The sequence below is a fragment of the Sarcophilus harrisii genome, chromosome 2 (genome assembly GCF_902635505.1).
Source record: "Sarcophilus harrisii chromosome 2, mSarHar1.11, whole genome shotgun sequence".
Lineage (NCBI taxonomy): Eukaryota > Metazoa > Chordata > Mammalia > Dasyuromorphia > Dasyuridae > Sarcophilus > Sarcophilus harrisii.
This window is the reverse complement of record NC_045427.1, coordinates 520,799,713-520,826,299: the sequence shown is the minus strand read 5'-3', so window position 1 is coordinate 520,826,299 and position 26,587 is coordinate 520,799,713. Positions and strand designations below refer to the sequence as shown.

At 41.5% G+C, this 26,587-nt stretch overlaps 1 protein-coding gene across 2 annotated transcripts; it reads left to right on the top strand.

Moving 5' to 3' along the window:
* Positions 1-504: 504 nt before the first annotated feature.
* KBTBD13 (kelch repeat and BTB domain containing 13) lies at positions 505-25,275 on the top strand. 2 transcript variants are annotated; one of them, XM_031955369.1, is made up of 3 exons: positions 505-2,712; positions 13,980-14,125; positions 24,267-25,275. In XM_031955369.1, the coding sequence occupies exon 1, from the start codon at positions 574-576 to the stop codon at positions 1,945-1,947; it is 1,374 nt and encodes a 457-aa protein (XP_031811229.1). In that variant the 5' UTR covers positions 505-573; the 3' UTR covers positions 1,948-2,712; positions 13,980-14,125; positions 24,267-25,275. The 2 variants fall into 2 exon arrangements, with proteins under 2 accessions (XP_031811229.1, XP_031811230.1); XM_031955370.1 differs by lacking the exon at positions 13,980-14,125.
* The last annotated feature ends 1,312 nt before the right edge of the window (positions 25,276-26,587 follow it).

The window sequence follows — 26,587 nt, the reverse complement described above, 5'->3', positions numbered from 1 at the left end:
TGGAGAGGCCTTTATCAGATTAAAATATCATTGGAAATATTTAATAAAATAAAAGTTTTTTCTAAATTTGGAAATATTTAATAAAATAAAAGTCTTTCTAAATCAATATGGGCCCTGCAGAGGTCCTTATTAGGTTAGTGGCTCCCCATTTTTATGAGTTTGACAAACCCCTCAAATTGACAGATGAGGAAACTGTAGGACTTTTTATTTGGCTGAATCCTCTTCTCCCAGAAAACAACCTGGGACTTGTGATCAGATTTCCTCTATTGTCTGAGGAGGGAGAGCTTGCTTCCATCTTCCCCATCTGTGAGTGACCAACGGGAAAGAGCTGTCTCATGTTCTCCAGGTTCCCCTGTTCTGCCTCCTGAGTTTGTGGGGTCACATGGGCAGGGGCTATCTTTAGTCAAGAAGCTATTTATATTCCCTCAGGGAAGTTACTTCATAGCCTGGAAACCCTGGGAGAGGGGTAAGAGGTGACTAAGTCAGACTGAGACCCCGCCTTTGGGGAGAAGGCTATCCTCGGCCCTCACCCCGGGGCCCTGACTTCAGCCCACCCTCTCCTCTGCAGCCCCCATGATGCAGTCGCTCCTGCCAGGCAGCGTCCAAGTCTGGGTGGGGGGACGGCCCTTTGCAGCCGACAAGGCCTTGCTGGTGGAGAACAGCGGCTTCTTCCGCGGCCTGTTCCGCTCTGGGATGCGGGAGGCCACCCGAGGCGAGATCCACCTCGGAGCGCTGAGCGCCGGCGGCTTCCAGACCGCGCTGCAGGTCCTGGGGGGCCAGCGGCCGGCGCTGGGGGGCGAGGAGGAGCTGTTTCAGGCCGTGGAGTGCGCCGCCTTCCTGCAAGCCCCGCCGCTGGCCCGCCACCTCATCCACAGCCTCACCTCGGACAACTGCGTGACGCTGTGCGAGACGGCCTTCGTCTTCGGCCTGTGGGACGTGTTTCACCGCGCGGCCCTCTTCGTTCGGGACGGACCCCCGGAGATGGCCGAGGAGCTGTCCCCGGAGGTGCGGGCCTACGTGGGGGCCCTGAGGCCCAGCAGCTTCGTGGCCGTCGGCACCCACACCCCCACTCCGCAGTACCTGGAGGACGCGACCCGGACGCTGTGCTACCTGGACGAGGAGGAGGACGTGTGGAGGACGCTGTCGGCCCTGCCCGTGGAGGCCAGCACCTTGCTGGCCGGCGTCGCCACGCTGGAGAACAAGCTCTACATCGTGGGCGGCGTTCGGGGGGCCAGTAAGGAGGTGGTGGAGCCGGGCTTCTGCTACGACGCCGACCGGGGCACCTGGCAGGAGTTCCCCGGCCCCCACCAGGCTCGCTACGACGTGGCTCTGGTGGGCTTCGAGGGCAGCCTCTACGCCATCGGCGGGGAGTTCCAGAGGGTGCCGCTGAGGTCCGTGGAGCGCTACGACTTCGCCTCGGGCTGCTGGAACTTCACAGCGGAGCTCCCGCAGCCGGCCGCGGCGGTCCCGCGCGCGCAAGCCTCGGGCCGCCTCTTCGTCTGCCTCTGGCAGCCCGCGGACACCACGGCCGTCTACGAGTACCAGAGCCGCGCCGACGCGTGGCTTCCGGTGGCCTCCCTGACGCGGCCCCAGAGCTACGGCCACTGCCTGGTGGCGCACCGGGACAGCCTCTACGTGGTCCGCAACGGGCCGTCCGATGACTTCCTGCACTGCGCCATCGACTGCCTGAACCTGACCACGGGCCAGTGGACCGCCCTCCCCGGCCAGTTCGTCAATAGCAAGGGGGCGCTCTTTACCGCCGTGGTCAGGGGGGATACAGTCTACACCGTCAATCGCGTGGCCACCCTGCTGTACGGCGTGGGCCGCGGCTCCTGGAGGCTGCTGAGGGAGAAGGCCGGCTTCCCCAGGCCCGGCTCGCTGCAGACCTTTCTCCTCCGGCTGCCCGGCGGGGCCCGGGCCCCCGCGCTCTCCTCCCCGAAGCCGTGACGCGGGGAGCTGCGCAGAGATCCTCGGGACCGAAGCCTTGGGCTCCAAGCGGCCAGGAAGCAAGCTTTCTCCTCGGCTAGTCCCGCTGTAGCCCGAAGCCCCCGGGGGCCGCTCTGAAACCGCTCCGCCTCGCCTGGGCCCGGGCCCGGGCCCGGCTGCGGCGGCCCCATTCAGCCTGCAGGAGGCCGAGTCCTAGGGCATGCTGGAAGCCAGAGGAGCCGAGTCGTTTTGGGGGGAGGGGATGTCGCTTATCGTCTGTCTGCCTGCCTCAGTTTCCTCGTTTATGACGAGCCCGAGGTCGGACTAGGGCCTCTGAGGACACTTTGAGCTCTAACTTTAGGAAAGTGCTTTGCCTTTGGTCTTGCCTAACATCCCTGAGTCACGGCCCATGGTGACTGAAACTGTAAGACATTGTGCGGTGAGATGCGGTCAGGGACTCAGATGGGCTTGGAAACATTGTAGCTGGTACGCATCCGGCATGGATCGAGCACCTTTTCTTGAAATGTTGAGCACATTTACTGAAGCTAGGGCTGAATTAAATGCTCGGTGAAGAGACCGGCGTTGGAGAAGACAGTTCCTGACCGTCAAGCGTTTACAATCTAAGGGAGAAGGAGCTAACATTAGTGACAATACAAGGCAGTGTCCCATTAAGCGCTGAATTGTGCAATATGGATAAGGGCTGTAGGAGTTCCGAGGGAAAAGGAGATCTCTATGGCCTGGTGTGACCGAGGAAGGTTTCTTGGGTGTCGGAGGACCTAGGATGAGGTATGTCAGGTTGGCCATGTGGGGAATGACCTGAAGGTCAACAAGGAGTTGTCAACATAAACTTCCAATCATATAGCCCTAGCATGCATCTATTAATTTTTCTTCTAAATAAAAAATGCTAATTAAAACAACTCTGAGATCCTGCTTCACACCTATCAGATTGGCTAATATGACAGGAAAGGAAAATGATTAATGTTAAATTAATTAATGAGAGGATGTGGGAAAATTGGAATACTGATGCCTTGTTGGTGGAATTGTGAACTGATCCAAGCATTCTGGAGAGCGATTTGCAACTATGCCCAAAAAGCTATAAATCTGTTCGTACCCTTTGATCCAGCAAATACCACTACTACATCTGTATCCCAAAGAGATCATAAAACATGGAAAAGGACCCATATGTACAAAAATGTTTATAACAGCTCTCTCTGTGGTGGCGAAGAATTGGAAATTGAGGGGATGCCTATCATTTGGGGAATAGCTGAACAAGTTGTGGTATATGAATGTAATATTATTGTGCTATAGTGATAAGCAGGCTGATTTCAGAAAAACCTGGAAAGACTCATATGAACTGATTCTGAGTGAAGTGAGCAGAACCAGGAAAATATTGTGAACAGTAATAGTAACATTGTGTGATGATCAGCTATGACAGATTTAGTAGCTCTTCTCAGCAATATAGTGAGTGATCCAAGACAATTCTAAAAGACTCATGATGGAGAATGCCATTCATATCCTAATTATATAGTCAGATCAAAGGATACTATTTTCACTTTTTAAATTTTTTTTTTTTGTTTTTTTGTGTGTGGCTTTTCTCTTTAGTTCTGTTTCTTCTTTTACAACATAACTAATATGGAAATATGTTTAATATGACTGTACATGTATAATCTTTGTCATATTGTTTATTTCTTGGGAAGGCGGGAGGGAAGAGAGCGAATCAAAACCTTACAAAAGTAAATGTTGAAAATTAATAAGTAAATTAAAAAAACATTTTTTTGCCTCTAGTAAACTCTAGCACCTTTAGTCAACCTTTAGTCAAATAAAAGATGCATTAACCAGAAATTTGGAGGCTCTTGCAAGTGCTAAGAATATAGACTTAATGATCAATGTCAGGGATCCCTCCTACTCTAACTTGACAGTTATTCTTGTGTCTGATGGAAAGAGAAATAAGAGGATACTGAAACTTCTCATGAAATTTATTAACATTTTGAACTGTTGATAGAACTCTCATCATTTTATATTGCTCATCCAAATTCACCACTAGAGTCTAGGATTGACCGTCATTGACTACTAGAAACAATGCAACCTCTTAGCCACTTCTAGGATTCCCAACATAGGCAATACCACAACCCTAGATGACTCCAATGAGTCCCACAGTACCCAGAGAAATTTACCAAAAATTATCAATAGAAAATTAATCTCAATTCACTTCAATTTAAAATGTGAATACTCAGGAGAATGGCCATTACATAATTATCTATAGAATAGAATTCAGTCAACCTTCTGGAAAATTATGAAGTGGGTGAAATCTATCTCTAATATCTTCTTCCATCTTAGAGATGTGCATATGTCTACATGTAGCAATTTCTCCTGATTCTATTTAATTTCTCCCCAAGAAGATCAGAAGAGACACATAGAGAAGAGTAAAACTCTGGTCACTTCTAGTAATATGTACCTGCACAAAGCTTTTGGCCATTTGTCCTTTGTTTTTGAAGAGGATCAATGACCATGATGTGATAGGTGATGTTTTGATCATTGGACATGAGGCAGGATTATATGAAGTCATCAACTTCATTCTGTCTTCCAGAGTCATATCAGTTCAGGGCCAAGACAAAAGTCAGAATGGCTGGCAATGGCCCAGGATACATTGAATGAGCTTGGCTTCTTTGATATCTGATCAAGCTCTAAAGTCCCCACAGGATCTGCTTCAGTCACCTTTGTGGCCATTGGAACAAATTGGTTTCATCCACCCATTCCATGGGGAGAAGTCTTTGTGTGCTTAGTTTAAGTATTTATGTACAGAGGAGAAGGAAAGAAATGCCTTGTTAAAAGGCAAGCTGATTTTCTCTACTCCAGAAACAGAGAGTTTAATTAGCAGGACAAAATTAAACCCACTTGACTAGATCTAAAGATGAATCAAGAGTAATTAGGTCAGAATTTGAAATTAGGTCATTTTGCTCTGATGTCCACAGGCTTCTATCTTAGTCCCCTGGACATCTTGGGTCCTTATCTATGGCATTCCATTCTGACCTGGATTCTCTGGGCAGTTTCTACCAGTATAAGGATTCTGTTCCAGTGTATTGGGCCAATTTGGAGACATCCAAGACCCAGAGACTAAAGTCATCCTTGGTGTGGGGAGGTGAGGGAAAGAAAAAATATCAGAGATATATGGTTAAGTTCCAATGATCTTGAGATGAAGAGAGCTATCTACACCCAGAGAGAAGATTGTGGGAACTGAGTGTGGTACACAGCATAGCATTTTTACTCTTTTTGTTGTTGTTTGCTTGCATTTTATTTCCTTTCTCATTTTTTCTTTTTTGATTTGATTTTTCTTGTGCAGCAAGATAATTACATATATATGCATATGTTGGATTTAACATATATTTCTACCATGTTTAAGATATATATTGGACTACTTGCCATCTAGAAGAGAGGGTGAGAGAAGAGGGAGGGAAATTGGAAGACAAGGTTTTGCAAGGGTTAATACTGAAAAATTATCCATGTATGTGTTTTGAAAATAAAAAGCTTTAATAAAAGAAGAAAAAGAGAGAGAGAGATGGTTAGAGCTTTCCTAGCAGTTGGATATTAGATAGAAGTCTGGATAAGAAGACAAAGGATCAGGGAACTATGACAAAAAGTAAGACAAAGCAGGCAGCATTAGGGGAACTGATAAGGGAAGGGGTGGTAGGGAACAGCTTATATAAAAGGCTAGAGTCAAGAGAAAAAAATACCTTGAATTGGATACAGCAGGTAATTTACTTTGGAATAAAAAATTATGTAAGAGGAAGTAATATATAGTTTAGAAAGGTAGATTGACACAAGGATTATAAAAAGCTTTAAATGAAAAACAGAGGAATTTCTATTTTATCCTAGGAACAATAGGGAGCCACTGAAGCTTCTTGAGCAGAGGAATGACAGAGTTATAATTACACTTGAGAAATATCACTTGGGCAGCTATGTGGAGGATGGATTGAAGAGAGAAGTGTAAAGACAGGGGAGACAATTAAAGAGGCTATTGAAACCATTGGAGTAAGAAGTGATAAGGCCCTGAAGCAAAGTGGTTGGCTGTGTTCTGACCCTGGAGTCTGCTATTAATTAGTTATATGACCTTAAGTGAGAGTCATTTTACATCACTGACTCCTGGTTTCTTCATCTGTCAAATAAGGTCCTGTTTTCTTTTTTTAGAAAATTACTATTAAAGCTTTTTTATTTTTAAAACATATGCATGGATAATTTTTAAACATTGATCCTTGCACAGCGTTGTGTTTCAAAATTTCCCTCCTTTCCCCCATCCCTCTCCTGGATGACAAGTAATCCAATATATGTTATATAGGCTAAAATATATGTTAAGGAGCAGCTAGGTGGTGCAGTGGATAGGGTATTAGCCCTGAAGTCAGGAAAATGTGAGTTCAAATCTGGTCTCAGACACTCAGACACTTTCTAGCTGTGTGATTCTGAGCAAGTCACTTAACCCCAATTGCCTCAGCAAAAAAGAAAAAGAAAGAAAATATATGTTAAATCCAATATAGGTAAACATCTTTGTACAATTATCCTGTTGCACAAGAAAGATCAGATCAACAAGGAAAGAAAACAAGTAAGAAAACAAAATGCAAATGAATAACAAAAAAAGAACGAGAATGTTATGTTGTGATCCACCCTCAGTTCCCACAGTCCTCTCTCTGAGTGTACATGGCTCTCTTCTTCACAAGATCATTGGAATTGGCGTGAATCATCTCATTGTTGAAAAGAGCCACATCCATCAGACTTGATCATTGTATAATCTTCTTGTTGCTGTTGCACAGCAATGTTCTCCTGGTTCTACTCACTTCATTTAGCATCAGTTCACATAAGTCTCTACAAGCCTCTCTAAAATCATCCTGCTGATTGTTTCTTACAGAACAATAGTATTCCATAACATTCATATATATAAGGTCCTATTTTCAAGGGACTTTTCAGCTGTATACGATATGGTTCTATCAATAACTTAGCCAACCTGCCTGATACGGGCTTCTCCAAAGCAGATTTGTACTCATAGCATTTCCATCTATCAAAGATAGGGGCAAAGTGTCTTAATGTTCAACTCAAATGTCCACCCAGAACACATATAAAGGATATCCTCATGGCATCTTCACAGCTTTGAGAAGTCTCTGGAAGGTCCTTAATGGGGAGCTCCCAAACTCTCATCTCCAACAAATTATGGCAAGACAGGGAACCAGGAAACTCAGAACTGAATGGACTCTCTCTTCTGATGGATGGGAGACAGGAAGCTCTAGGAACTAAAAAGCTTTCCTCCTATGTATTCATTATTTCCTGAAGTATTGCTGTGGGGATGATATAGACCCAGAACAGCTCTGCTTCTTTTCTTTCCTGTTCTGAGAGGCTGGTCTTTTTTTCTTTTTACATATTAACCACTTTGTTATAAATTGCTGTCACTTCTTAGAAGCTGAGGGAAATTAACTGCAGTAGGAAATTCAACTACAAGCCTGCCAAGCCTCTATTTGTCAGCTTTACTGGCTGAATCATCTTGCAGCCCTGAGACTATGAGGCACACAAGCCTGCAAATGCACACTCGTGCCCAGCTCACGTGTCAGACATACCAACTGGAGATGTCAATCAGGCAGTGTCTATTGTGCCCATCTGAAGCCCCCCCCCCCCCACAGTAACACTGACATTGATGGGGTAAGGGAGGGGGCGTGAAAAAAGGGAGTCCCTTTTCAAAGAAATGCTGGTGTTTTTGTAATTTGCAAAGGGCAAAAAAGGGTTCCTTTTTTATAATGCCAATTTGGAAGGGGCCTTAGAGACATTTTAATCCAAAGGTTCTTAACCTGGTCCAAGAGCACATTAAAAAAGCATTTTTAAAATGACTATATTTCATTATTGGTTTTCTTTGTAATTCTATGTATTTTATTTTATGTATTTAAAAACATGATTCTGATCCCATCAAAGGGCCAAAAGGCTCCATGTTGGGGGGAAAAAAAAGGTTTAAAACCCTTCTTCTAGGTCAATTTAGTCATTTTACAGAAGTAGAAACTGAGACTTATGGAGACTTGGTTAAGATCTCACAAGCTAATCTGTGGCAGATATAGAGCTGAACTTCCAATGATTGCTACATTGGTCTTTTTTTCCTTACATCATATGGTAGTTATTTTGGAGAGGAGCCCCAGCTTTTGCACTCATGCTCCTTTCCTGAAACGCTGTTATTTGAGATGCTATATGTGAAATCCCTCTGTCCTCCCAAGACCCTGCTCTTGGATAGAACGCAGACAGGCTGCATAGCAGACAGGCTTCTGTTGTGCCAGGGAGACTGAGCAGCCGAGCAGAGGGCATGAAGGCTCGGGGGATTTAATGAAAAACACTGAAGTCTGGAGCTTTGTCAAGGCCAGGAGCTCACTCACTCTGTAACCTCGAACCTTCCTGGGTTCAAATTGTTCAAATGCATAATAAGGCAGTTAGTCACATTTCTCTTCCGATGCTTTTTTAATTGTTGTTGTTCAGTGTTCCCTGTGACCCCATTTGGGTTTTTCTTGGTAAAGATACTGAAGTGGTTTGCCAATTTCCTTCTTTAGTTGTTCTTACACATAAGGAAACTGAGGCAAACAGGGTGAAGTGACTTGTCCAGGCTTGCCCAAATGTAAGCATCTGAGATCAGATTTGAATGCAACTTGTCCCTAACTCCAGATCAGCTCTCTATCTGTTGTGTCATCTAGTTGCCAATGCTTTCACAGTCTATAATTTACTGAACCACTGTTTTTAGAAGGGTCATTTCCCCTCCCCCCCCCCCCAGCCCCATGAAAAGAAGGCAGATGTTCTTGGATTCTTACATAATAAAGGCCCCATGATATAATACCCTTAACACAGTATATCTCCAAAAGGTCAGATTTGGTTGCTTTCAGACTCTGTCAACACATCTAAAGTGACTAAGTCTTGCAGGGAATCAACAGTGATGTTAGTCAAGAGCAGAGACGGCAATTTTTCCCATTTGGATAGGGCAGTTCTCATTACAAAGCACTCATATTCATTTATCTCATTTAATCCTCACAACATTGCTGAGGCAGACTAGGCAAATTAGCTTTCCTATCGTTAATAATGACTGTAATGAATCAGCCTGACAGAATGAGGGATGGAGGAGGAATGGCAAATGAAAGACATAGGAACACAACAGAAATTAATTGCCAGGGTCTCCCAGTCTCTGGTACACAATACAATGGGAAAAACAATGACAAAACAAGAGAGTGTTAGCCTGGGAAACAAGAAGGCCAGTGTGTAAGGTTATGTATGTGCCTGCCTCAGACACCAGGCAAATCACCAACACCTTAGTGTCCTAGGAAGCTCTCTAAGACTATAAATCAGCAGCAGGTCGATGTTGGGAGAAAGCCTTTCTTCCCTGAAGTTCGTTATATTGTTAAAAATCATAGATCTGGGCTAAAAACAAATTACAGATTCTTAAGAGGATTTGAATTCAAATCCTGTCCCATATACTTTTTAACCTGTGTGATCCCGGACAAATTACTTCAAACTCCAATCTCCTCATCCATAAAAAAAAAGAAGAGGTTGGACCAAATATACCTTCCCAGATCTAGTTCCATGATCTTAGGTTTTTCTGAGGAAATAGGGAAGGTTTTGTTCAGGATAGGGACTTTGCTGACCATGATACAAGCATCCTGTGTCCTAAGATCGATGGCAGCTGATAATACAGCAGCCTACTGCATAGAGCTCTTTCCTGGATCACTACACACAGACACACAGACACAGACACACACACACACACACACACACACACACACACACACACACACACACCATAGAGCAACACAACAGAAGGAAGAGATGACTTGTTTTGCCTCAGAAAATTTTACCTGGTTCTCTCCATTCTCTCCAACTCTGCAATAGGAGGGCTCAATTACCAACCCCTGCCAAGAAGCCTGGTTTTTGTTTGTTGTTTTTTTTTTTTGTATTTATTTTTTCAATTCATTAATTTCAAACTTCAATATGAAATAGAAAAAAAGTAGAAAAAGAAAAAAGATCAGAAAAAAAATCATCATGCATACAGCAAAACATAAAGGAAGATTCAAAAGATGTAACAATGAATTTCCATTTCAAGAAAGCTAGCTATGGGTACCCTCAGAGAGGGAAAGTTAATGTCTTCATAAGTATTACTGACAACATCACTTGGCCTGCTCTAACCCCCACATCCACACTCCCCAATGTAGTAACACCACGACCAAGTGGTTACTGTATAGCTGGGTTGTAGGGATAGCTCATGACCCTGGGAAAAGTGTCAGTTTGGGCCCAGCTTCATAGTCTGATTGCACAATGATGGGAATGGAGAGGAATGTCTTATCAAATATCAGGGAGCTCAAGGGGAGAGAGAACCAGAGGTCCATGTCTTAGAAATCATTTGAATTTTTTTAAAATCTGGCATTTATAAAACTTAAGATGAGTAATTGGAAATAGAAACAGAAACAGAGCCAAATGTTCCTATTGGGATATGCATGTTCACTCCAGGGAATAAGACTTCAGTTTTTTTTTTTTTTTTTTTCTCAAAGTATATATTCAAGAATCAGACCCCTCCACTGGAAAAGTCCAACTGGTGTCCCAGGCTTTCAAAGACTGACTTTTACTCCATGGGGCTGAGATTACTGCACAGTCCTGAAGACTATTCTCAACTCCGTGGGAGGGCCCATGAGTAGGGAGAAAGGAGAGAGCTCCTAACCTTGTTGACTAGGTGTAGTAATTTATTCCTCCTCCCTTTAATCCCGTAGCAACAGCTGGGATAAAACTATAGGTATAAGAGTACTCCATAGCATGGAGGCAGGAAGATCTGAGTCCAAATATAGTCTTAGACACTTTAACTGTGTGACCCTCGGTAAATTATGTAAACTCTCTCCGCTTTGGTTTCCTCAACTATAATGGTTGTTGTAAGGATCAAATGAGATAATAGTTGTAAAGTGCCTGGCATGTATTAAGCACTTAATGCTTGTTTCCTTCCTTCCCTCCTTCCCTCCTTCCCTCCCTCCTTCCCTCCTTCCTTCCCTCCTTCCCTCCCTCCTTCCCTCCTTCCTTCCCTCCCTCCTTCCCTCCTTCCTTCCCTCCTTCCTTCCCTCCTTCCCTCCTTCCTTCCCTCCTTCCTTCCCTCCTTCCCTCCCTCCTTCCCTCCTTCCTTCCCTCCTTCCTTCCCTCCTTTCCTCTTTCCTTCCCTCCTTCCTTCCCTCCTTCCTTCCCTCCTTTCCTCCCTCCTTCCCTCCTTCCTTCCCTCCTTCCCTCCTTCCTTCCCTCCTTCCTTCCCTCCTTTCCTCCCTCCTTCCCTCCTTCCTTCCCTCCTTCCTTCCTTCCTTCCTTTCCTCCTTCCTTCCCTCCTTCCCTCCTTCCTTCCTTCCTTCCTTCCTTCCCTCCTTCTTTCCCTCCTTCCCTCCTTCCTTCCCTCCTTCCTTCCCTCCTTCCTTCCTTCCCTCCTTCCTTCTTCTTTTCTTCCCTTCTTCCTTCCTTCCTTCCTTCCTTCCTTCCTTCCTTCCTTCCTTCCTTCCTTCCTTCCTTCCTTCCTTCCTTCCTTTCTTCCTTCCTTCCTTCCTTCCACCATGGAGAGCAGGAGGAGGAGGAGAGCTGATAAATGCCTCTGTTGAAGCTGAGATTTGATCTCAGCAATGAGTATAATAATGAGTGGTAATCATAGTGACACCAAGAAGAGGAAGACCAGTGGAGGAAGTGATGCTAAAAGCTATCGGCATCGATAGCCTCCTTTGGGCAAAGGAGGTATACAAGGACAGACATCCTGCAATTCCAGAGAGGAATGGGGCTGTGACAATTGCATCACTTCTCTCCTCAATCCCCAGCATTTTTTGTTATCTTTGTTCTACCAAGATAGAGGACTTCACTTTACATCCTAAAAGTTATAAAGAGAGGAGAGAAAGAGGGAAAAGTAAAGGAAGATCATTTCTGGAAAGAAGAAAAAAAGGGAGAGATGGGAGATGTAAGGAAAAGGAAAGAAACTGAAGAAAAAGGAGGGGAGGATGGAGAGAGAGTCGTGGGGGGAAAAGAGGTGGGAATGAGGAAGGGGAAGAGAGAGGGGAAGAAGCAGGGGAAATGGGAAGAGGAAGGAGAAAGGGTATAGAGAGACAGCTGAAGAAGAAAGAAAAGAAGGGAGGTACTTTGAAGCTGGGGTACTTTGAAGAAGAGAAAGGAAATCCCTTTCATCTAGAGTTCCTATTATGATAATTTTGATACCCAACCACACTTGTCAAAGCTGTTTCCACTCCTAAATATGAAGGACCCAAATCCATACTTCCTCTAATTTTTTTATGTTTTATTCCTTCATCATTTCATTTCAGGTTCCCTTCTGGTATTTCACCTTCCTTGGAAACTGTTGCCTTTTCTTTCTTTCTTTTTAAGAAAACAGACAAGTATATAAAAAGAGGAAGATGTTTAATGCGGATGCATTAAAGAAAATATGGAAGTCGTAGTTATATGTTTGCTAAAAGCAGCACTGGCAAAACTTCTGCTTTTTCAATAGCACTCCTCCCATCCTATGTTCTAAGTACTTTTTAGGCAGGCTTCCTAAGCGTCTCTTCATGACCCTTATCTCTCTGTCCCAGTTAACATTTGTTTTTCCTATCAGAAGTTTTAATATTCATATCCGTACCTCATTGTTTGAGTTTACCCCAGAGTTTTGTTCTTGGACCTCCCCTTTTTTGTCTCTCTTTACTCGTTCAGTGAACTCATAGACTCTCGGAGTGTTGATTTTTGGATTCATTTCTGGATGAATGTATATAATCTCTCTATATATATCTATATATAATCTCTATACAGCAGATTCTCAAACTTAGATATACAGCTCTCGTATTTCTTCTGAGTTCCACTTCTCTATCTCTAACTTTACCTGCTGGATGTCTCACCGGATGCCACATGGCCATTTCATACTCAATATATCCAAAACAACTAATTATATTTACCCCTAAATCTATGGTTTCCCTTAAATTCCTTATTTTCATGGACATTAGAATTCTTCCCATCATCCCAGATCACAAAATAGGAGTCAACATGGACCCTTCACTCTTACTCAGCTTTATTTAATCAGCTGTGAAATGTTAGCAATTTTACTACTATATCTCTTGCATCCATTCCCTTCTCTCTATTCATACCATAAGTACCCCAGTCTAAGCCCCCTCTATCTTTCATCTGAATTATTTAATAGCAGCCTCTATTGCTTTGAATCTTTCTTTTTCCCAATCCATCCTAAACAAAGCTGACAAAATGAAATTCTTAATACACAGGTCTGACCATCTCAACCCTAAGATCAAAAATCTTCCATGGTACTTCATTATATTTAGGTTAGAATACAAATTCCTTTTGGGGGCATTAAAAATCCTTTACAACCTGGTTCCAGTCAGTCAGTATGGCCACCACTTTAAATTTGATCCCAGTCTCTCCATGGAACAAAGTGTAAAGAACAGGATGTTTTCCAGTAGGGGTGTGGGGTCAGGAAAAAATACAGTTTTTGTACTTTACTTCTTACTATACCTCCTCAGTAAATATGCTTTTGCAAAAAACCAATACTTTCTCACCTTTCACTGGTCACAGATATTGGGGAAATATTGGAAAGATAATGGGTTGATTGATATTGGGGTTAATACCCAAGGGGCTTGAAGTAATAATATTAGAAATGTCCCATTGTTCCTCAGGAGTACTCCTAAAAATCTTAGGGGAGATGGAGCAATACTGCCTTGCTCTGGGGACCTGATCTGCCAATTGAAGGATAGAGTGGGAGAATAATTAGTTTGTACAGGTTATGTATATAAAACAATATGTAAACTTTTAAATGCTAGATCAATGTCAGATGTTATTGTGGAAACTTGGAACAAATTAGTTAGGAATCATTGCAAAAGGAGCTGAGCTACCCCATGAAAAGACTCCCATTCACTCCATTTGCATGGGAAATCAATCTGTTTCCACATGCTATGGATCTGGGTTTGGCCATGTGGGAACAATAGAAGTTAGTGGTTCCAACAATGACCTGAACTGAGTCACCATGCAGTTCTTCTTCTCTTACTTCCTACCAGCCTTTTCAAGTTTCTTCCCAGACCTGTGACTATTCCTGAAGGGTCCCTAAGAATGGCATCTGGAAGTGTTAATGTCCTTTATTCTAAGACAATTGCAAGTCGGCCAGCATCAGATCTTTGCCACCGACCTTCACATCCAGCAGCAAGTACCAAAGTTTTTTATTATATCTACACTTTCTACAATGACTGCTAGTTGTTTCTTGCTTCAAATCCAAGAATCTTAGCAAGACTTTTCTGCAGTGAATTTCCTGTTTTTCTCTCCTCCCCCCAATTTTTTCCATTATCCTTGGGTCTTTCCATACTTCATTTGGGATGAGCCTATCGAATCTAATATAAGCTTATATATTCATATTGATTACTATCCCCTTCTGAACTGCCTTCCATCCTTTCTGCTAAAATATGAGCTAATACCATGTATTTGATATATAGTAGGCACTCAATGTTTATTGATTGGAAAGAGCACTAGTTTGGTCTTGGGAGGCCTGGAAATTTCTTTGTCCCTAGGCTCTACAGCTTACTAATAATAACTCATACAAAAAATTTTTATAATGTCATCCATGAGTGTCTTCTGAGGGTCTGCCCTTTCCTCATTTCTCTTTCAATACCATTATTCTTGATGATCTTGTCATCTGTTTTGGATTCAATTATCACCTCTAAGGAGAAGATTCACAAATCTATTTATCTAGCCTTAACCTTTCTCCTGACCTCTAGTTTTATGTATTCATCTATCTATTGGATGGTATTGGATGTCTCCAACTGGATGTCTTATAGACATCTTAAATTCAACATGTCCAAGATAGGATTTGTTGCCTTTGACCTCCAAGCCTTCCCTCTTTCTAACTTCCCTATTATCACTGAGGGCACCATCACTGGTCTTCCACTTACCAAGACTTGCAAACTCTCACGTTCAACTCATGCCCTCTTGCTTACGATATTTAATCTTTGGACAAATCTGCTTATTTCTACCTATGCAATATCTCTTTAGAATATCTCTCTTTCTCTTCTTTGACAATGATATAGGTCAGCATCTTACACCTGGATTATTGTAACCATCTCCTAGTTGGTCCCTTGCTTCAAGTATTTTCTCAATCCAGTCCATCTTCTTCCTAAAATATGGGTTTGACCATTTCACTCACCTAATCAACAAACTTCAGTTATGCCTTAGTTCCAAGATCCTTTGTTTGGCATTTAAAGTCCTTCACAACCTGACCATTTGCAACCTTTTCATTTTTCTTACACTTTCCTTCCCTCTTTGTATTCTTTGTTCAGTTGTTTTTCAGTTGTGTTCAACTCTTCTTAATGCCATTTGGGATTTCCTTGGCAAAGATACTGGAGTGATTTGCCATTTCCATTTCCTATTCATTTTAAAAATGAAGAAACTGGAGTGCACAGAATCAAGTGACTTGTCCAGGGTCTCCTAGCTAGTAAGTTTCTGAGGTAATATTTATGTTCAGGAAGATAAGTCTTCCTGACTCCTATGCCCATCCATGCACTCTACTATCCCCCAATAGTGGTCTTGCTTTTCCTAACAGTATTCTCCAATCTCTGACCAGATTCTGTCCTTCCATTAGCTGTTCCTATGCTTGGAACTCTCTACCACCACTTCTTCTCCCCTAAATGCCTAGCTTGAAGCCTTCACAACTCAGCTCAAATTTCACCTTCTGCAAGCAGCATTTTCCCTGCACTCCTAGAACTCTCTCTCTGAGTGTACCTCCAATTTATCCCATCTTATGCATACATAGTTGCTTGCATGTTGTGTCCCCCATTAATCTGTGAACTTCTTCAGGGCAGGGATCTTATTTGCCTTTCTTTATTTAGCACAGTACTTGGCACATAGTAGGCACTTTAAAATGCTTATTGATTATTGACTTGACTTGCTTTAAAGTTTGCAAAATGTTTTCCTCACAATGATCCTGTGACATAAGTGAAAGTTTTTTTTTAATATCTATTTTATAAATAAACTGAGTCTCAGAGAACTGAAAGGTCTTATCTAGAATCAACTGTTAACTGGTGTCAAAGCTCAGACTCAAACCCAGATGTTCAAAGATCAGGTATCTTTCTGCTACACTACCCAGCTCCTTGACAGAAACATGAAGAATCTCCTGTTTCTTCAAAACTATCATTTAACATTCAGCTTCTGCATATAGCCTTGGCTGGATCTGAATATGCTTTTCCTGTGCTTATTTATACAATCCAGTCATATTGTAACTAAAGTGCCACTTGACTAGAGGAAAGAACGGGATCCAAAGGCAGGTAACCTGGGCTCTCACTCTGGCTCAGCAATTGATTTATTTTGTAACTAATCTTAGATAAATCACTATTTCCTAGTCTGTGTCTCACTTTCCTTATTTGTCATATATCCCAACCTTCTCACACTCACCATGTATTTCTTCATTGCCCTCTGAGCAATAGCTATCTTCCGTTCTTTATATGATGATCAGTTATGTGTCTCATTGTGGCACCATAATTGATATGAAAAAGATGAGGTTTTGTTTCTGGGGAAGTTTGGAATAATTAAAAGAATTTTGCAATTTTCTGAAAACAATGTCTTCTGATTAATTCCAGATGCAACTTGTTCATTTATATTATCTGTCTCAGATGTATATTTTGATGACTAAGATCTACAGATAATGAATGATAATATGGATGATGGATACTCTTCATCCACTTGGCTTTTCCTATGTGGATGGTTAGAACTGACTCTCTAAGGATAGTTATAGATATCTTCTAGGAGGTTCAGCAATATCCTGGAAAAGTATCTCAATGCTCTTTTTGCTGACTTTTTCTTAGCTTTTTGATTATAAATTCCTTGAAGGCAAGAGCTATATCTTTTTCTTCCTTTGTTCTGTTCTCTCTGACATGGCTGAGTCATTTGGCATGCTGGGCCTACCAAGAAACTTGAATCCTGGCTATGTCGCCATTGTATTCACAATATGGTTTAAGCCAAGCCATTTCCTTCTCTCTGAGCCTCAGTTCCCTTCTCTGTTAAAAAACAGGGATCAGAGTAGAGGACCTCTTAAAGAGGGTCTCTAAGGTCCCTAGCAGCCCTAATGTCCTAAGATTCTGTGATTCCAGATGCCTTTGTTTGGAAACAGAATTCCTTAATTCCCCCCCAAAATTAGAAGACCAGAGTATCAGCCATACTGATACACACATATATCACCCCAGGTGAGCTTTGTAGTCCCTCCTATCCTATACACAGTGAATAAGCAACAGGAACATAATTTGAACCCAGAACTGCTGACACAGTGCTCTGTGTACTGGGTCCTTCTGTCCCCAGAGGGCAATTCCTCCTACTTCACATGAGTTGCCCATCTCCTGCTTTGACCTTTGTTTCTAGAAAGGCAGCACCTAGATAGACCCATAAACAATGCAGTCATATCTCAGCTGGTCAAGAGCATCATTTTACCGGACTTGACCCACCAATCCTTCGGAGTTACTCTTTAGAGCTCCTCATTAGATCCAGCCCTTATCTCCCACTCTTACCTCTCATTCTTCAATGCCTCCCACTCCATCTATGACTCAACTTGGACTGGAAACCTTTATTTTTATTTTAATCAAAGGTTAAAATTTTCAAGCTTTAAAAAATGAGATGACATCACTTTGGCCACAGCCAAAAAGATGCAAAACGTTGGTCTTCCAAGTGGGGTCTTCCTTATAAGGATGTGTTCAGAAATCAGAGCCCAGGGGAACAAATCAAAACCACACACTGAAGAGGGAAAAGTGAGCTGACTGGGGATTTATGTGACAAAAGCTGTTGAGGAAGACTGTTTTGATGGGTGTGGGGGAGGGAGAAGGGAAGGTTTGGCAGGATGGAAATGAAGACAGTATTGAGGAAAGACATGGCAACCTGAGGGGGGATGGGAGAATATTTTGAGATGGAGCAAGAGAACCATTAACTCTGGAAACATGTTATGGTTGTTAAGCTATTTTCAATCATGTCTGAGTCTTCATGACCCACTTGGGGTTTTCTTGGCAAAGATACTGGAGGAGTTTCTCATTTCCTTCTCCAACTCATTTTATATATGGGAAAACTGAGGCAAGGGTGAAGTGATTTGCCCAGGATCACACAACTAGGAAGTATCTGAGGCTGGATTTGAAATCAGGAAGATGAACCTTCTTGATTTAAGGCATGGTACTCCATCCACTCCATCAGTTACCTGAATGAATCCAACCCAAGTAACACTGATTCCCTTTGACTATTTTACAAGTGACCTCCTCTAGCATTTAGCATCTGAAGTGTCCATTAAAAGAATATCAAAATCACCCGGAGATCAAGACTTGAGGGGACTTAGAGATCATCAAAACCAATCTCTTTGTTAGACAAATGAGGAACCTGAGGCCCTTAGAAATTAGATGATTATTTCCTTGGTTAGGGTCAGTGATTAAGGATTTAAGGACTCTGGTTTTCTGAGGTCCAACTCCAGCACTTTGACCTCACCCATAAAATAAGAGAGCTGAGCTAGATGACTTCTGAGCTGTCCTCTAGATCTATTTTTGAGATGTTGATTAATTGCTTCATGGGTAGTGGTTTCCTCTCCCTGGCTAGAGAAACAATATCTTTAGCAAAGGAACTATATCTTCTATTCAATCCAGCTCCACAAACATTTTTAGCAGAAGTATTTAGTAGAAATATAAATATGTATTTTCCCATATGGGACAAAAAGAGTTAGACATGGGAATTAGAATAGGAGGAGTTTAATCCCTGTAAGAATGGGGGGAAGGAATCCCTATATCTATGCCCACCTGCATTTTTGATTTCCTTCACAAGCTAATTGTACAATATTTCAGAGTCTGATTCTTTTTATACAGCAAAATAACGGTTTGGTCATGTATACTTATTGTGTATCTAATTTATATTTTAATGTATTTAACATCTACTGGTCATCCTGCCATCTAGGGGAGGGGGTGGTGGGGTAAGAGGTGAAAAATTGGAACAAGAGGTTTGGCAATTGTTAATGCTGTAAAGTTACCCATGCATATAACCTGTAAATAAAAGGGTATTAAATAAAAAAAAAAAAAGAATGGGGGGAAGGAAGGAGGTGACACCCCTTGGGGGTAGTTGTGATATAACAATCATTAACAAATTAGTTCAGGTTGCAGGATGGATATTGTTTCAGAGAGAAAATGTCTCTCACTGGATTTTAGCACTTGAGGAGAAATCCCCATTCACCCTGTGCTAGTTCCAGTTCTAGGCAGCTACATGGTACAGTGGGATAGACTGCTAGGATTTGAGTTCAAATCTAGCCTCAGACACTTAATATCTGCACAATCCTGGGCAAGTAGCTTAACCTCATTTGCCTCAGTTTCTTCATTTATTAAATGAGTTGAAGAAGGAAATGTCTATCTGCTCCAGCATCTTTGCCAAGAAATTCCAAATGGGATCCTAAAGAGTTGGACATGATTAAACAACAATAACTCCGGTTCTTCTACTATTAACTTCCTGGAGTATTAAAATACCTAGCAGAACTGTCCCTTGCATGCAGACAAAGTAGGTGGTTGTTTGCCTACATTATATATTTGAGGAATGTTGGAAGGGCTCTGTAGCCCAAAATATCTGTCCCCCACTGCCACTGATGTCAGAAATTCTACTTCTGGTATATCATTCTTCTGGAATAAAAGTTTCCATATCCCTGAGGGCCCTCTTAAAATTTTTAATTAATAGCTTTTGTTTTCATATCACTCTCACTTCTTTTTTCAGCAGCATATCCTTCTTCCTCCCCCATGCAGAAAGCCATCTCTTGTAACAAAGGAAAAGAAAGTATTTCGGCAAAATTAACCAACATATCAACAGTAGCTCTCATATTCCACACTCATGCAGAGGAACCTATATTTTCTTTTTTTTAAATTTTTTAAAAATAACTTTTTATTGACAGAACCCATGCCAGGGTAATTTTTTACAACATTATCCCTTGCACTCACTTCTGTTCTGATTTTTCCCCTCCCTCCCTCCACCCCCTCCCCCAGATGGCAAGCAGGAACCTATATTTTCTTAAACTCAAAGTTGATTTTTAAAAAACACTCTTGAAGGAATTACAACACCTCTGTAGTGGAAAGATATAAAGTTGAAGGTTGAAATTTTGAATCTTGTTCCAGATGCTCATTAGTTCTTTGATCTTAAGACACTTCATTCTTCTAAGCCTCAGTTTTCTCATCTACATAACGGGAAGGGGGAAAAGACTGGACTAAATATGTCTAAAATCTCTGCCACCTCAAAATCCTACATTCTATGCTTCCTTAGTGTGAGTAAAAGTATGGAGAAGAAAAAAGCTCTGGGGGATGGGAAGGAGAAGCTGCAAAGGGAGTGAGAAGCAAAGGGCACACTTTGCCAACTCCCCAGCATTGCCAAGGCCTGGCCCTACTCCCCATAAACCAGGCCTCAGGCTTGGAACACTCTGTCCCAGCCTAGGTGCCCCAGGATGTGGGAGGCCAGAACAAAGAGGAGGGTTTGGCTTACCAGTCAGCATTGGGCACACAGCAAAGGCCTTCCGAAGTAAACCCAGAGATCCAACAGACAAGGCCCAGAAGGATATTTATTTAAGTGAAGCATTCCAGGGAGCGTCATTGGACTATGCGTCAGAGAGCAAGTTCAGATTGCTTTGAAAGGATGCCTTGGCCAAAGACCCCTTCATTGACAAGTTTGCTCAGATCCATCCCCTTGGATGGTGGCTACTCCCGGGTACTCACCTGGCTGGCCCTACATACAAGCAAAATAGGTGACCTCTTAGAGGACATGATGCAAAAGTTACAGAAAGGCTTTTTCTCATCCTTCTCATCTAATTATTCTCCTGGCTGGTGGTTGAAATTTCATCATTATTGATGAATTCCTTTGGGTTAAGCATTGTCTTTTCCCCATGATCCTCTTTTAAATTAGAAATCCCCTTGGGGGAGGGATGGAAATCTAAGATTTATCATAGGCATCAGTGGCAAACTCCTGGGGATAGATATTTTTGGACAGCAGAGTCTTTCCAGCATTCTTCAAGAATGTAATATAGATCTCAGGAAAGGTTTCCTAAGTATCCGTGACCAAAAATATTTGTCACTCTATAGTCAAACTTCTGATAATCAGCCTTTCTGAGCTTAGCTCAAAAGATTGTCAGAAAATGGTTCTAAGATTTTAGGATCAGATCAGGATATAGAAAGGACCTTCCGGCTATGTGACCCGACCCCCTCACTGTACAGATAAGGAGGGGCCAGTGGAGGTGATGTACCCAAGATGCCACAGCTTATCAGGAGCCCCCAAACTGTCTGTAGAGCTGTATCTTTCATATTTCCATGGCAATTCAGGGAGGCCATACCTATATAATTAGATTGTAAAATCCTTTAAGGTAGAGTCTATATTTGGTATTTGTTTGTATCCCAATTGGTAAGCCTTTTACAATGTTTTCATTAATGTGCAGGGTACAGAAAAAATCCCTAATGGCTAAAATATGGGCTTTAGAATTAGGAAGACAGACATTCAAATCTGGCCTTAGCTGTGAGTTTCAGCCTCAATTTTCTCATCTGTAAAGTGGGAATAGTTCCTAGTACTTACCTCTCACAACTATGTTATGGTCAAATGAGATAACAATGCAAAGCACTTTGCAAAGCTTGGACATCCTATGGAAATTCTGGCTACTCTTTTAACAGTTATGGCCATTCTAAAATCCTGCTGGCTACCTCACTGTGGGAAGGAAGTGATGCTGGGGTCTTAGAAATTGATGACTGAGCTTAAACTCTGGCAGGTGGTACTAAGCTGGAAAAGTTCTTAGCATGGCCTCATCTATAAAATAAGGGAAGTGGTTGTTACAGTCTCTATGTCCCAACTCCAGATCTATAATCCTATCATCTTATGCCCACTTAATGAAGCTCACAAAGGCTTACTGTCACAGGGTTGGCTACTGGGGTAATTATTTTTTTGATTTTTCAATTATTTTTCAAAAATTATTTTGGGTCATCTAGGTCATGAAGTGGATAGAGCGTTAGCCCTGGAGTCAGGAGTGGCTGAGTTCAAATTCAGCCTAGACACCTGACCCTGGGCAAGCTACTTAATCTTATTTGCCTCAGTTTCCTCATCTGTAAAATAAGCTAAAGAAGGAAATGGCAAATCACTCCAGTATCTTTGTCAAGAAAATCCCAAATGGGGTCACAAAATGTTGATACAACTGAAAACGACTGAATGATAACAATGAATTATTTTGATCACAAAAACATAAATGAAGCCATCCATGAAGGCACAATGGATAGAGAGGGCTCATGTATATGAAAGTACAGACTTTTTAAAACAGTGAGGCATTATTATAATTACAAAAAACTACATTACACATATTTACTGAATGAGCAAACTACAATGATGATCTTCATGAATTCACAATAACAAGTAACACTTCTACAAAATATTGAAATATTTTTTGAAGTACTTTTCATAAGATCATACACCTGGAGCTAGAAGGGCTGTCAGAAACCATCTATTTTCTTTCCCTTTCATTTTACAGGTGAGGAAACAGACCTGGAGAAGGAAAGTGATTTGCCCAAGATCACATGGTTAGGAAGTCAATAAACCTTCCAATGGGCTTTCAAGGGATCTCTTTCCTTCCCCCAAACAATTCAATGAAGTTGGTCTCATACTATCATTACTTATCTCCATTTTGTTAGGAATTGCTAACATTTACATGTCACTTCAAGGTTTGCAAAGGGTTTTACATTTGACCCTCACAGCAACTGTGTAAGGAAGTGCTATTATTAGCCCCATTTTATAAGTGAGGAAGCTAAAACTCAGCAAGATTAAAGCATTGTACAAGGTCACACAGTTAGTTTGAACAGTAATCACTAAGTCTACTTGTTTCCTTTTAGAGGAGAATTAGAGAGAGCTGGGCAGCTAAGGGGTACAGGAGAGAGAATGCTGGCCTGGAATCAAAAAGACTCATTTTCCTGGGTTCATGTCCAGCCTCAGATATTTACTAGCTGTGTCACCCTGGGCAAGTCAATTGACCTTGTTTGTTTGAGTTACTCATCTATTAAAAAAAGAAAGAAAGAAAGAAAGAAAGAAAGAAAGAAAGCTGGGGAAGGAAATGGAAAACCACTTCAGTATCTTTATCAAGAAAATCTTAAAAAGGGTCACAAAGGTACAGACATGACTAAAAATAAAACAAAACAAAACAAAAAAAGAGATTAAGCTACCAAAATGAAAAAAAGAGGAAAAGTAAGGAAATAAGGTCATTGATGCATCTTTTTTAAAAATGCAAGAGAAGGAAAATCAGTAGGAAACATGGAAAATTAGAATAGCTTTTAAAATTACATATTCAACTGGTATACTGCATACCTTTTGAATCAGAGACTCCTTTACTGGGCTTGTACCTCAAAGAAGATATCAAGAAAAAAGTCTCCATATATCCCAAACTAGTCGTAGCAGCCCTTTTTGTGATGGCTAAGAATAAGAGGGAGGAGGGGAAGTAAGTGCCTATTGATTGGAAAATGGCTAAACATTGTGGTACATCATTACAATGGAATCTAACTGAGTTATAAGAAATGATATATATGATAAATATATATTAAACAGCACAAAAAGATCTATCTATATATACTGATGCAGAGTGAAATAAGCAGAACCAAGAAAACAATACACACAGTACCAATAACAATGGAAATGGAAAGAACAATGACACACCAAAAAATGAAAAGTAAATGTAGCAAAATTATAAAGCTCAAGCAGGATTCAAATGAGGAGAGATGGAGGTTATCTCCCAACCTACCACTTTGTGGAGGTGGGAGATCCACAGATGTTATACATTGCACATATTTTTGGACTTTTTCAATATATTAATCAGTTGTATTGATTTTATTTTCTTTCTAAAAAGATACTATTTGGGGCAGTTAGGTGGCACAGTGGATAGAGCACCAGCCTTGAAGTCAGGAGGACCTGAGTTCAAATCAGATCTCAGATACTTAATACTTTCTAGCTGTGGAACCCTGGGCAAAAAAAAAAAAAAAAAAAAAAAAAAAAAAAAGATACTATTTGTTATATGGGATGGCTCTCTGGGAAGAAAGAAGGAGGGAAACTTGAAATAATTATGATAATGTATGAAACAGAAGATATCAATAAAAAAATTAAAATGAAATAAAAGTTCTAAACCAAAATTGTTTCCTAATAAAGTTTTCTTTTTATAAAGTTTGGTTCAGTGGAAGTGTTTGTTAGTTTGTCCTGAACCAAAAGGTCACAAGAGAAGATTTTTGTTGAGTAAAATGTTTGTTCAATTGAAAAGTGGTTTTCTGTTTAATTTCATTCCAGCTTCTCCTTTTTATTTTTAGGTTAGAAGTGGAGCCTGGAGCCTAGATGTATGATTTCATCATTTTAGGACCTAGTTTCCTCAGCTATGGATCAGCAACTAGGAAGATGTCTGGGACCCAGAAAAGTCACATTTGCTTGAAGTCACACAGTATATATCAAAGGCAAAAACAGTGGGCTCCAAGGCTGACATCCTACCCACCTAACAATAAATCAGTAATTATTTATTAACTGCCTGCTATTTGGTAGGAATATTTCTTTTTATTCTGCCCAAAGATTTGTAGTGTAACTAGAGATGATTTCTTAGAAGATATTTGGGTTTCTTCTCCCAATGTGAAACTCTCATTTTATTCATTTCTGACTTTAGATCCCAAAAAATAGGAGGGAAAGTAAAATGTTCCATCCCTTGTCACCATCACAGTCACTCACCTATGTAAGTTAGCTGTTTCTTTTTGATTTTGAATAATCCCAAAGGCAATTTTCTATGGCCTCTATGCTTCTTGGCTACTTCCATGGAGTAAGAGTGGAGAGAAGGCCAAGGTCATCCTTCCAGTCATCCAAACTCCAAGCCTAAATGTCACCCTGATCTCTTCATTCTCATCTACCATATGCAATTTTTTGTCAAATCCTGTAATTTCCACATTTATCTCTTTTATATGCCCTCTTTCTCCCCTCTGACACTGCCATGATTCTGGAGCTAACTCTCATGCTAGACTATTTCAATAGCCGCTAGTAGGTCTCCCTGCCTTGTCTCTCCTCACTCCAGTCCACCTTCCACTCAGCTATCAAACATGACTATGTCATGTCACCCTTCTCCCACCCAAAAAACTCCCCTCACCTCCCTAGAATCAAATACAAAATCCTTTGTTTTTTAAAGCCCTTCATCATTTGACCCTTTCCAGTCTCCTTATAAACATCCTCTGTAATTCAGTGACCCTGGACCTTTTGCTTTTCTTCACACAAGACATTCTGTCTCTGAATCTTGGCATTTTCTTTTCTTCTATTTTTGGGGGCAATTGGGGTTAAGTGACTTGCCCAGGGTCACAAAACTAGCAAGTCTTTGAGGTCACATTTGATCTCAAGTTCTTCTAACTCTAGGGCCAGTATTCTATCTACTGAGCTACCTAGCTGCTCACTCCTGGTATTTTCACTGGCTGTCATCCTTGCCTGGAAATTTTTCCCTCCTTGCTTCTGCTTCTGGGCTTCTCTCTATTCTTTCAAGTCCTGGCTAAAATTTACCTTCTGCAAGTTTTTCCCAATTCCCCTTAATCTGAATGCCTTCCAGCTAAATCAATTTCATTTTATTTGGTCTCTCTTGTCTGTATGTAGCTGTCTGCATGTTGTCTCTCCCATTAGACTGTGACTTCCTTGAGATGGAACTGGGTTTTATTTTGGCTGTTGTCTTTCTTTGTATCCCAAGTGCCTAGTACAGTATAGAGAACATAACAGGTACTTAATAAATGCTTGTTAATGTGACATGACATTCTGCAGAGGGCCACAGGCCTGTTTTTATATAGCCCATGAGTTAAGATTAATTTTTCCCATTTAGAAACACAATAAAACTTTATTTTAAAATGCAAAAGCCATTCTTAATCTGCTGGCCAGCACCATGGCCTATTGTTTTCTGCTTTGGGTGATCTCTGAAGTCCCTTCTATCGCTATGATTCTGTAAAGAATTTGATTAAAAAACAACAACAACAAAAACAAAGAAAAACAACTTGGTGTTGAACAGAACCCGAGTTTCTTTTACCTCTCTTGGTCTCAGTTTCCTCATTTGTAAAATGAGGGGATTTGACTAGATAGAATTCTAAGATCTTTCCTACTTCGGAAATCCAGTGAACTTCCCAGATGAGTAATAATTACATTTTAGATTGCTATGGAACTTTGAACTTTGCAAATCTCTAGACTTATACCATTTCCTTTGATCATCAGAACAGCTCTGTGAGGTCAGCAGTTGTATGTAATGGCATCCACATTTTACAGAAAAGTAAACTGAGACCCAGAGAGGTTAAGAGTAACATGGTAGTTAATATATAACATAGTACCATGGGAAATAAAGAGCAAGATCTTCTGATGCAGCCCTGTTTCTACACTATCATGCTGACTTGAGAGGTTAAGGCCCTCCCAAGGCTTGCACAAGCGTCTGGGACAGTGGACTTATTTCTAGTTCTGGACCACCAGATTGGGCAGACACCTGGGGCCAAGGCCATGCTCACCTTCATATATTGGGTCAGAACTCTCAGGCTCAGGAGATGCATTGCTGAAATGAAGAAGCCCTATTTCTCCTGCTCCTAGCTAGATGATTATTTGCTATCCACCCCAAGGTCCCCTTTCCCCACAAAGT